The 12,513-nt window shown below is 40.1% G+C and overlaps 2 protein-coding genes across 6 annotated transcripts in view; both read right to left on the bottom strand.

Moving 5' to 3' along the window:
* abca4a (ATP-binding cassette, sub-family A (ABC1), member 4a) overlaps positions 1-10,229 on the bottom strand; it is a 31,912-nt gene extending 21,683 nt beyond the window's left edge. For 3 of the 4 annotated variants that reach the window (XR_004021618.1, XM_030757004.1, XM_030757006.1), the window contains exons 1-11: positions 10,111-10,229; positions 9,621-9,732; positions 9,222-9,315; positions 8,942-9,083; positions 8,575-8,714; positions 7,153-7,280; positions 6,618-6,815; positions 4,640-4,729; positions 2,747-2,981; positions 2,058-2,197; positions 39-155 (exon numbers count right to left, since the gene is read on the bottom strand). Coding sequence is in view for 3 of the 4 variants with exons in the window: in XM_030757004.1 (XP_030612864.1) it covers positions 39-155; positions 2,058-2,197; positions 2,747-2,981; positions 4,640-4,729; positions 6,618-6,815; positions 7,153-7,280; positions 8,575-8,714; positions 8,942-9,083; positions 9,222-9,315; positions 9,621-9,686 (1,350 nt within the window). In the remaining variant the exon portion in view is untranslated. The remainder of the gene's footprint in view (positions 1-38; positions 156-2,057; positions 2,198-2,746; positions 2,982-4,639; positions 4,730-6,617; positions 6,816-7,152; positions 7,281-8,574; positions 8,715-8,941; positions 9,084-9,221; positions 9,316-9,620; positions 9,733-10,110) is intronic. The other variant, XM_030757005.1, reaches the window with a different exon arrangement.
* A 288-nt stretch (positions 10,230-10,517) lies between these two features.
* The window catches only part of arhgap29a (Rho GTPase activating protein 29a), a 35,193-nt gene continuing 33,197 nt past the window's right edge, over positions 10,518-12,513 (bottom strand). For both annotated transcript variants that reach the window (XM_030756251.1, XM_030756252.1), the window contains one exon: positions 10,518-12,426. In XM_030756251.1, coding sequence (XP_030612111.1) covers positions 11,510-12,426 — 917 coding nt within the window. In that variant the 3' untranslated portion in view covers positions 10,518-11,509. The remainder of the gene's footprint in view (positions 12,427-12,513) is intronic.

Raw genomic sequence — 12,513 nt, 5'->3', positions numbered from 1 at the left:
AGAGTCTCAACCACCTTTTCATTCAGTCACTACCCTACCCGGATCATCTTGACTTGGACTCCATCTTGGAAAAAAGCCCAGATCTGTGGAGCAACTTCTTCCCAGGCCTTCCCCATAGTCCTCAGTCTCTCCAGCTCCTCAAACGTAGTGTTAGCCTACGGGAGAGATGCAAATGAGTGTTACAGTAGTTGGAAAGCATTAGCCAAAAGATGCAGAGCTATTTACAATGTTGGTCATATCTTAATGAAAAACAATCAGTAACATAGGAACAGATACAAATACAACCACAGTGCAAACATGCAATATACAAAAGAAAGTAACAAGTTCATTGAATCCACACATGTGTACCCAACATTCAGACACTCAAATACACACTCTGTCACAGATCTCCTAATCTCCAGCTACATACCATTCCCACATTAAACTCCCTGTGAAAGCAGGCTTAGCAAAGACAACACACACATTCTCACACAAAGAATTCCTGTAGGCCTGTACAGATAACCAGAAACTGTGCAACAAATATTTACCGCACGCTTATCGTTAAAACCCTGGATGTGTATGGGTAGGCTACAGTGCTTTGTGTGGCACATACCCAAGGCTGGCTACTTCAGCATTCAGCCATGTGCAGTGGGGGATGAAAGCACTCAAGAGTACACCCAATTAAACGCCTTCCTCTTGTGTGTGTCTGATTTTGGGTGACAATGGGGACAATGGAGCCGTGGTGACAATGGAGGCTGTTGGTGACAACTGGCTGAATGCATTCAGCCTGCCCAGTGAATCCCAGTCAGGTTCCCACAAGTGAGCGCTTCCTCACCCCATGAGGCAGTTTGAAAACAGCAGGCAAAAGGGGAGAACAGGGGACCTGGGGGATTCCTTAGTTCCATAATTTTATCAAAGGGAGCAGTCAAAGTACCTTTTAGGTAGCTGACATGTAACTTTGATTATGTATATAGACATGGTAGCAAATATGACACTAGTGAGCACTCTGTTTAGATGCATCTAACACAAGAGATACTGTAAACATATAATTGGTTGTTGACTGTGAGCTCACTGAATAAACATGCCCCTACCCATGTTTTCTAGTAAAAATCCACAGAACTCTGAATTATGTGGCTTTGCGCTTTAAGATGAATTCTTACAGTGTGACAAATAAAGTGATGGCAGGATACCGTGCAGACAAGACCCACATAGCTCAACAGTGCACAAGAGCAGTCACATAAAGCATGACAACATATGTTTAAACGCATGGTTCTTCACTTTCTTATAAAATACACTGATGCATGACAGGAGTTGACAGCATGACAACAAAAGAGCCTATAGAGGCTATGTTTTCAGTCTTGTAAAGTAATGGATTAACCCCTTGGTCATTGCATTCCTAGAGCAATCAAGATCCCAGTCTGAGAGAAGAGGAAAACAAAGAGGTCATTAAAGGTTGGGAAGGGGGAAACACAAGTTTTTTTTGTGTGTGTGTCTCTTTGTGTGTGTGATCACACATCCTTAAGGACAGACTTTGTTGCTTGCACAACATTAAAAAGGCCATGGCGCTATTAGACTGTGTGGCAGTCACCATAGCTGATCAGCTTGTGTTCTTGCATTGCAGCCAAACCATCCATGACTGCCACCAACCCACCCCTACCCCTCAAAGGGCTTTGATCAACACATATCTACATCTAGATAGAAAGGGTTGGACATGACATGATGAAAGCTGATCGCCTTTTGAGGGGAAATGCATTGTTTGCTACAGTAAACCTGCCTGCTCCAAAGACAAACAAGTACATGGATGTTACTGAGTAACAGAAATGAGCAGGTTATCTGTGATATAATACATATATTTTTTTTTTTTTCTTGGGGAAGGGGGTCACCAGGATATAAAACCTACATGCTGAGACTCCCCAGTCAAGTCTCATAAAAACCACTTAAAAGGTTCGCTGAACTTGTCCTAAACTAAGATTTTAAAAGGTTTTTTTTCCCTCACCACTTTTGCTGCTGTGGAGCTGTTTTTTGTTCCATAGACAAAGTTTAAGTGCTCCATCTATCGTGTCCTAAATGCCGCTTACATTTCGTATGATCTTTCTGACAGCTGGAGAGTCAGGGGCATAGAGGATCCGTCCCATCAGCATGGGCTTCACAGAGTTCCACACAATCCTGGTGGCAGGGTTGGACTCCAGTTCTTTCATCAGATCATTGCAGAAAGGAGCTGAAGGGAAAAATTATTTGTTATATAACCGCCGTAACAATATAGGTCACGTGAGGCGCTCGAAAATTTGTAGAACCCTATCAAAGAATTTAGAAACCAGGTATACCGTGGCTAATGTTGTGTAGGTTGGGCAGGGTGAAGATTAAATACAATTTGCTGATGATAATGAGAACAACCAGTTTTGGAAAAATATTCATCCTGATCAAAGGAGTTTCATTTGTATTTGGTCTTTGTTATTTGAAATTCCCATATTATGTCATTAACTTTTAATTTAGACAGAGATCTCGATTGAGACATACTTTCCCATCCATCCATCCATCCATCCATCCTCTTAGCCCAGCCTATACAGCTAGCAATCCACATGCAGAGACTGAAGCAGCAAAAAGGTGGTTTCTGGCACAACTTCACCGACTTCCAAAGTGCATGGAGCAGGAAAACAATCAAGAGCTCAAAACTGCAGCAAGACTGGCCTTAAAGCTCAATGCTTTTGGTTTGGTCTATTATATCATCTGTCATACAAGGTAATGTACCAGCATATGGTGTACTCACTGGTGCTGTTGTCATATCTGTAATGGTCCTGTGCCCAGCCACTGCCAATACCCAGGAAGGCTTTGTAGTTATTGTCTTCATACCAGTTAAAGGAGGTGACTCGGGAGAAAGCCCCTTCAGTGTAGCCACACACGAGGCTGGAGGCGGCAGCCATCATATCCCTGAAGGACCGATTTTTCTGGAAGAGAGGAGTCATGACCCGGATGAGCTCCCTGGAGCTACTCCTCTGGAACAACTGCAGAGAGATAAGAACAAATGTTAAATAAAAAAGAAAATGAAAACCTTTTAGATGTAATCAGGCAGCTGTCCAATAATAAAGATATGTTCACTGGAAATCTATAAATGGCTTAGTGGAAATGTGTTTTCTGGGCATCTAGTTTATATCATAGGAATATACAATATAAATATAAAGGATTAAACACATAAAAGTATGCGTTTAATCCTTTTATTCAGGTGTTTTCAGTCCCATTGCCGCAGGTATATAAAATCAAGCACCTAGCCATGCAGTCTGCCTTTACAAACATTTGTGACAGAATGGGTCATTCTAAACAGCTCACTGAATTCCAGTGTGGTGCTGTTATTCTTCCCTACTAGATATTACAAAGTGGTAAGTAATATTACTGCAAAGTGGAAGTGCATAAAAGTCGTCATGCTGATTCAATAACTGCAGCGTGCCAGACCTCCTCTCACACCAACATCGTCACAAAAACTGTGTTCCGGGAGTTTCACGGCATCGGTTTCCATGGCCGAGCAGCTCCTGCAGGTGTAATGTGTATGTGACCCGGTGCTTTTGTCCATACAGTGTATCTTCCTTTTGTAATGTCAAAACAGCCAATAAGACATAGCATTAAAAGATCCTCATGTTCAAGTCAAAAGTACAACATTATGTGTATCCACACTTTCGTCAGCTACATCTTCCATGTTAAGTTGCAAAATGTTTCAATGTTTGAGACGGCAAATTACTTATAACTGACATATTTATAAAATATACATTTTTACAGATCTTAATATATGAAATATGTCTACAAAAGAGAAAAAAAAAACATTATTAACTTTAGAGGGTCTGTTATGCCAAGCTAACCTCTATAGAGGACTATACAGCCAGTATCCTGTACACATGTTTCTCATACATATCAAATTTAGTCCATTTATAATTCAAAATAACACATAGCAACTTGTACGTGCATGGCTGCTTGTTAGATTTAGGGGATATTTATTGTAAAGAATTAGTTTATTTCACATTTTCCACTTTGACCATTCACTCTCTACGGTCCTGAGAGAGACAAGTGTCTCACGAACAGGATGCCAGAATGTCAGTTTCAATGAATGTCCCATGGAAACATCCACAACAAACAAACCAGTATTTCCACAGACAGACAGAAAGGGTAATACAAATAAACTACAAATGGCAGCTGCACAAAAAAGTCTCTCACTTAATTCTAACTTTAAGTCACACTCTGATCTTCATTCACCGACTACAGCTCATCTAGACTGCCTGAGCTAAAGCCGGTAATGACAGTAATTAATGTTCATAGACTTAGTTTCAGTGAGCAAATCACATACACTAACACATGAATTCATCACCAATGTTTTTTAACCTTTTTAGTGAGTGGAGACTTTTACCTTTTCTTGCAGTCTTAATGTTTTTTTCATCTTTTTTTTTTTTTTCCTTTTTCCATTGGATGGTCCCATAATGATGATGTATCTGTTTTTGAGGCTAAAATGCACCGTTCTGAATTTAGCCTTCCTTACACGCACTAGATAATATCCCCTTACTGTCTGTGTTTGCGTAAAAAGCCAGCACAAGAGGAAGCAACTGTTTCCTGACAACTAAAAATAGTAGACGGTGAACTTTTGAATTGAGCTGCTGGGGCTGCAGGAGCCAGGACTTACCTCTTTCAGCTTGTCCGAAGCAGAGGAGACAACCCGCACCCAGAAGTGAATGTCAATGCCTTTTGAGTGATTGTCCAGTACAAGAGGAAGCTAAGGAGAAACGCAAATATTAAATGAGCATGTCTTTTCCACCTTTGCATATATGTGAAAGCATTTAATCACAAAACTGTAAATCTGCAGTGTTCTGCATCTCAAAATTAAACCCATTAAACTCATAAACCCTAATTACTAATATGTTACTAATATGTCCTTATAAACACATGGTGAAATTATGTGATGCAAACAAGTTGTGAAAATCATCTGTAATTAATTGACCTTGCTCAGTCATACATTATTGCTCTATCTTAACCTGAGCACCACTTTCTATCAAGGATCTGCTGGGTTGCACACAGAGCTTCCAGAAAGTTCACAACACAATAGGCTAAAGATTCAGGAAGCAGAAGAAGGCCAAGACACAGAATCACCCGTGGAAACATCCTTCCGCTTTGACTTATGTTCCTATCTCAATGCATGCGGATAGGAGATGGGAGGATGTGTGATATGAGTCAAATTAATTTCCACATAAAAGTAATAATATTTTAAGCTATTCCTATGGCTGTAGTTATACTTTACAGTAAACAATGGAGAATACAGTATGGTTAAAAATAATGGTATTAGGAGTGTACACAAGGATCGATGCTTGAAAGAATTAGCAAACATATAGGTTCATACAGCTAAGCTCACTTGGCCCAGTCCCATATTCTTGCACCTGGATGAACTAAGGCAGAGGGCAGCCATTGTTTTCATCTCCCTTTTTTGATGTTTATGTTTACTCTCACTCTTTCTTGTTATGATCTCTAAAGAAAGCAGTGTCTCTACACTAAGCTAATTACAGAAAGAGGCTAAGTCAGTCTGGCCAGCCAATGCTTACTCTTTTACAAGCTGTTTGCATCACTGCTGCCTATTTAAAGCATGTTGGCAGAGCCAAAACACACTCTTCACTTAGTGTTTTGCAAATAATTTGTTATTTATTATTGTTAGACTAATATTAACATTCTCAGACAACTAATCAAATGAAGAATGGTTCAAAATCAAATCTTGTCAAAGAAATATTGAATGCATCATTCTCTACACAAAGCGGTGCACTTGAATTTGAGGGTTTTTTTTTTAGAGAATGATTTCTTGTTTACTTTGCATCTCCCAGATATTTTTTTTTTTTGGTCCCACCCCATGAGTCATAACCCTAATAAAAATATTAACATCTGTTTATCCTTTGCAACTCCTGACTTTCAACAGGAGGTACATCAGGAGACAACAGGCTTGTGTGAGCATGTTGGGTTTTGATGTGGAGGAAAAAACGGATGTGAACGAAGTGCAATCAGAGCCTAAAATACAACATGTGCAAAAGCATGACAGGACATCATACTGAGCTGAAGGTGTATGATCATGCAGATGACAGCTTTTATCTTCAGTAAATTTTTCTGAACGTGATTAGTGGTTTTTTTTCCTATGGTTTTCACAATATACCACATGAATGTATTAATTAGACACATAGCATGGCTTAAAGTTAACACTTTATGACAGTGCTTGATTCTTGAATGTCATAACATCAGGCAAATCCTATCTCCCCTGCCCTTTGTCTCATGTCACTTAGCCAGCACATGGCTGAATGAATTACCCTATGAAGATCTTTAGAAAGTCATTTTCAAACATGGCAAGATCCCAAACTGGATGCATCCAAATACAGCTCTATACTGCCCTTTTCTATTCATGAACTGATTGGACATCTCTGCCAAATTGTGATATTAACTGTAACCATTCAGTGCACAATACACAGTCTAGTCATTTTACTGGCAAGGGTATGAAGATGTAAGTACAGACTGAGTGCTTCCAGTTTAATTAGGCCAGAATGAAATTTTAATTGTGCAAAGGGTAAGTCAGTGGTCATTATTGATGTCCATATCAGCTCTCTAAACTCAAAAATAAAGTCAACACTGACCAGCCGGAAAAGTTTGAAAAAGTCGACATTGGCGTAGAATTTGTCCTCGATGATCTGCAGCCGCTGCGGACTGAGGATGCACATGGCGTTGTGAACCGCGTAGAGTCCTCGGTGACTGGAGAAAATGAGGAACCGCTCGAGCAAGCTGAGGTTGCAGGCGATGTCTTTTAAATGCAAGTCTGGGACTCCAAAAGCAAACTGAAAAAGAGGGAATAGGAGATTTATGTGGATTAAGATGATATCAGCAAAGATATAAGAACTCAGATCTGTCATTTGTTCTGTGATGTCTTTTGTCTACACTAACAAGTCACCAGGTTTTACTCTATTTCCTGAATTAAACAGCTGTAAATATGATGCTTTTCCCCCCCTTTACTGTGTCATACTACCTTTTGTGTCCTATACTGCGCTCCACCAGAATCGTTCCCTTGGTGGTGTGAAGAAATAACATTGTATCGACTTACTGATGTTAAAATGTCACACTGTGTACCCTCGGATATGTGTGCGTGTTTATGCACACGTGTGAGTGCCTGCGTACCTGTTCAGGCCTGATTTGGGCATTAACTAGATGATACACCACAGACTCTGTCAGAGGAATGTCTCTGAGCAGGAATGACGTCAGAGTCTCATCATCCTTCAGGATAGTCTCCACTTTTATTCCTCGACCTGTAGAGAGAGCGAACAGTTTCTTATCTTTAACTGTCATTCAGATAACTATTAGTTAGTAAACTTCAATTTGGAACTGGATAAACTGGAGAAGTTGGAAAAAGCTTAGTTTCACAGTAACACATATTGGGCGAGTTGTGACAAATGCGTTTCATTAAATGTCACAATTTCCAGTGGCCTGTCTGTACATGCTCTGCCAGGCAAAGTGCTGTTTTGGCTTCTATCCAGGCTCTGCCCTAGATGAACATGTCGAGTGATGAACTTGTTAGAAACAACACTAAACACAAATTAAAGGAATGAAACGGAAATGGGGGGGGTATCGATTTCATTTTTACCAGAGCAAAGATCCAATAAATGCTGAATGAAGAAGTTGAACAAAACAAAAAAGGTTTTGGCCAAGGCAGCATACACACTGACATATAGGCAGGGACTATACAAGAGGTGAAATTATTTTCTGTTTAATATTTAGAGCCATGAGTCAAATTCACCAGTTACATAACTTTATTCTCAACATGATTTAGTTTTCTTTCCAGGGGCTCATGGGAACATGAGCGGAATGTGGATGTGTATCTCTGTTAGTTCTGTTAGTCCATCTACATATTTCTGCATGAAAGCGGCAGCACCGAGAGCGGCCAGACATAATCATTCGAAGCCTGGAATGCACTCAACTCCATTCCACTCCCATTATAAAGGTTTATTTGGCCAGTAAGGAAACATGGTGTATGTACCACACAGTGTACACATACACATATACATGAAAAGAGAAGAGTTTGCATGCCATCCCTTGAGATGGGATCAGTGTTTCTGTGTGAAAAGGGAAGTGTTGATGGGTGGCATATGAATTGCTTTCCCACCAAATAAACAACGTGCTAGTAGCAAAAGTAAGCCGCTTACTCTACGAGTCCGTCTTAAACCCATTTGATATAATCGTGTTACTCCATACAGACACCACAGACAGACTGATGGGAAAGAATGTGAGCTGTGATGTAAACTGTGAAGGCCAGATGGTAGGTTGAAGTTTTATAAGACCAACACCTCATGCGTCACAATACTTCTACAACATAAAAAAGTAGCTTAAGTACACTGGATGTTCTGGAAAAAGCACGATTAACACTTGATGTTAATTATAGTCAGGGAGATTTATATAAACTACAGATTTAAAACTTTTGTTGGGTAAGTCAGAAAGCAGCTTTAATTCCACTGCTTTAATGAAAGAACTACACACAATAACCTTTCTGATAGATTTGCTTCTGAAGGTTTTTGCTGGATGTTGATGAAAGCCTGGAGCACTGACCTGAGACTTGTTCAGGATGAGTACGCAGAGTGTCCATGAAGTTACTCATGGCATTCAGTTCCCTCCAAAGGCGACCCAGCTGCAGAAACTCTGGGTCACTAAAAAGAAGCTCTTGGGCATCTGAATAGAACCGAGCCAATCTGAGGAGCAAGGTCATATTAATCAATATTAATAACAGAACAAACATTTTTCTTGTCTATCAGAAGATTGAAACTATACACATCTGAATAGCGTGTTTATGTACACATGAAGGCTAAATAAGTAAATAGCTTTCATTCTGCTACATAATTCTGCCTCTTCACCTTGGATCAAGCATTTATTAGGAATCCATAACTCTACCTACTGCTAGCCTACAGTTGATGCTTACATGGAGTTGTTGTAGTTGGACACCAGGCCAGGAGATTCACCACGGGTGGGGTATTGGAAACAAGGATTGTTGGCATTGCAGAAGATTCCTTGGATCCATGGCAGGACACCAGTGGAGGGCATGGCTTTATTGGGGAAATGACCTGGGGTAGATGAGACATTGATGGCTTTCTGTGCTTTGCACAAGTCTTTCATGAACATTTATGAATTGGACTAGCTACAGAGGGTTTCTGCGGCTGCAGGCTGTGCTGATGTTTGCTGGTAAAGAATCGTTTGCTCACATTCATGTTGGCGGTAAAGTGGATTTACTTTTCTTAGCCACACCAGTCCCATGAATAGCATAACAGGCCACAAGATCTCCATGAACAAACGTATCTGGTTAAAATACAAAACATATGCCCCCTAAATCAGCACATGCTTCTTGGGGTAGTTAAAAACTTAAGGCTTCTATTAAACTGAAATTCTGCAGCCTTACTATAACTCAGTTTTGGTCAAGATCAATACAGATACTTCAGAATCAATGATTGTTGTTTTTAGTATAGTCATATGTTGAATAGACTTAAATTTGATAAACAATGGCTTATGATGCACGCTATATATATATATATATATATATATATATATATAAAAAGCTTTACTGGGATAACTGTAGTGTGTTTTCATAGATGTGGAGCTTTTACCCTTTGCCTCCTGCGGATGGTCCAGTTCTTCCACAGCAGGAGTCTGACCTGTCGTCCTGCCCCCATGGCGCCTCCTCTTTACCCCCGCAGGGGCTGGCTGTAGCCAATAAATCTGTATTGAGCCAGTCCATAAAAATCTTATGGGCAAATGAAGCCATCTTTTGTCTTGCAAACTTACTCATGACTTTAAAATGTAATTTGCATTTGAAAGGCTAAATTTTGTCAATAAACTCCCAAGTCTGTCCATTCATCTGGTGAGAGCTTAGTAATGAGGTCAATGAGCTCAAGACCTTCACATGGTCAGATTTACAATTATAGACTTCCCAAATGTTCTTTCATGCCAAAATGCCGAACCCAAAAAAACATGAAATATCTCATCCCAGTGTATCTATACATTAACTTTAATCTAGTTTAGTTACAATCATTATGACATTTTCTGTCTATCCATTCACTAATTAGCCCAGAGTGTAAACGTTAACTTGTCACTTACCTCAGAAGAACAGTTGTACTGCAGATTGATAGCCAGTAACTAAAGAATAACCCTACATATTACACAGACAGTTTGCTGTGGTTGCTAACACAGCTTGTTTCCAGAGCTCCAGAATAGTTAAGCAGATTGGTTTAATCTCCTTTCTCGGTGCTGGGAGACTGCTAACACCTCTCTTCCATTTGTAGAGGCCTACATGACCCAACCACCTGGCATTCACTGTACTGTATAATCCTACCACTGTTATAATCCTTACACTCTTAAATGTTTACATTTTAGCCAAAACGTGCGTCTCTGTTCACAGGTCATCGTGCCGCATAAACTGTATAAAATCAGTTTAGTCTGTTACACAGATCACATTTTTCTTCCTGCACAACAAAAACCCCCCCCTAAGAAACTGGAATGGTAGCTTTAAGTTGTCAGATATATTTTAATAAGTTACAAAAGGGTGTTTGTTTGATGTACCTGTTTTCTTACACTGATCTTTCAACACTGTGCCAACCTTATACATTACCATGAAAAACAGATACCATTTAAATAAATGATGCACTTCCCATTACTTACAAAGAAAGCATATGATTTAGGTTACTGATAAGACTACTCAATTTGTAAAAAAAAAAACAAAAAAAAACAACAAACAGGAAAACAGCTTTGGCTATTTAAAAAAAATGTACATATATTAAAATTAAGAAGAATAATGCCATGTCAGAATCCTGTAGCATTTCTAAAAGCTTTTCAGACACATTTCACAACAAACAGTACAAAAACAAGTGGATTTATACCCTTTGTGAGTGGTGCTTCATTTACATGACCAAATGCAAATACAGACATCCAGCACACCACGTAACAAATATTATATTGCTTCATACAAAAAATATTAGCAGTTTTTAATTACAACCTACATGTAACAGCTTTAAAACGCTCAATCACTGCAGGCAGAAGGTCGCTGGTGAAAGAGTGCTGATGTCAGGTGAGTGCACCAAATTTCTGGATGTTGTGACTATATGTACTATTGTTACGCTTCAGGGGCTTTTTGGTATGGAAACATACATACACAGTGAACCTGTAACTTTGTACAAAATATTCAAACAACAATAAAATTGCACAGATCCAAAAAAATTATAAATATCCCGACAGAGTGCCAGAGTATACCGAGCAAGTGATTGGTAAATGACTGATTTGCGAATCAAAATATACAGCATTTTAATTGCATCTTTTTTTCTTTTGAGGATCAAAGATATCATGATAGTTACAATGATTCTACACACAGTGCCAGTCATACATCTGCTCATTGTCTCTACAGTCAATGCAGATGTTTCTTAGTGTTCCTCTTAGTATGGCACCGGCCGTTCACATTCAGCCACTGTTTCTTAGCGCAGTGATAGCAATGACTTTTAGTGTCTTAAACAAAATGCGCTTCTCTATGTTCTACCCCTGGAAGATGCCTGGGCCTTAGTCTCTGGTATACTGGTTTTCCCTGGTTTTGGTCCAGCTCCTCAGGGCTACAGCTGGGAGACTGGGATATGCCTGCCTGTTCAATCTCAACGTCCTCCTCAATCGGCTCATCTACAGACACCTCTATCTCGATGCCTATTTCCCCCTCCTCCTCATCTTCCTCATCCTCATCATCCTCATCTTCTTCCTCAGCACTGTTAGCTTGTGCACAGTTCTGCAGGACTTTAGCTTTGCTTCCTGATGGGGGCTTGTAGAAGGTTCCTGGGGGAGGCTGAAGAGTTCTGGGGGGTCTGAATGTTGTTGCAATGGGGCTATACTTTGTGACATTGTCTTCCCTTTTTAAAGTCCTGTTGGGTCGCACTGCGACTGTGTAAGTAGTTCCAAGGGAGAGTGTTGATGGCACAGAGGTTGATAAGCTGTTGGCTTCTACTGCTGTACTCTCTGTGGATGAACTGGCCATAATTTTGACAGTTCTTGAGGCAACATCATGTTTGTACTGTTTGTCCCAAGTCCTGCGTAATGTCTGGGTGTCGATAAATGTACTCCGGAAATGCGTGCCCACTCGCAATTTTGTATTCTCAGTCTCGTCCACTTCTTCGATGGACTGGTCACAACTGCTTCCTTGCCTGTCGTCTTCGTCAGTGGTATTCCGGGTGTTATTCTCATCTATTTGGCTTCGGTTAAGTATCCGGTCAGCCGGCATGCTATATGGCCGGGAGGGGAGCTTGTTGCGAGGGTGTCGAAGCTGGACCCTGGTGACTGTGATATGATGAGAACGACAGAGGCCTCTCTCGCCAGGTTTTGGGATTTCAGGCACACTTGATGACAAAACCCCACTGAAGGACTCTGAATCCATTTCATCAGCTTTAAATAAAGAGCAATAAGAGGATAAATAAAGCATTAAAAAATAAAGAATGATTAAAATAATGGCATGATCCTTTTTTAATAATT

Source organism: Archocentrus centrarchus, chromosome 20, assembly GCF_007364275.1.
Source record: "Archocentrus centrarchus isolate MPI-CPG fArcCen1 chromosome 20, fArcCen1, whole genome shotgun sequence".
Classification (NCBI taxonomy): domain Eukaryota; kingdom Metazoa; phylum Chordata; class Actinopteri; order Cichliformes; family Cichlidae; genus Archocentrus; species Archocentrus centrarchus.
The sequence above is the reverse complement of the archived record's forward strand: the minus strand, read 5'-3'. Positions and strand labels throughout refer to the sequence as shown.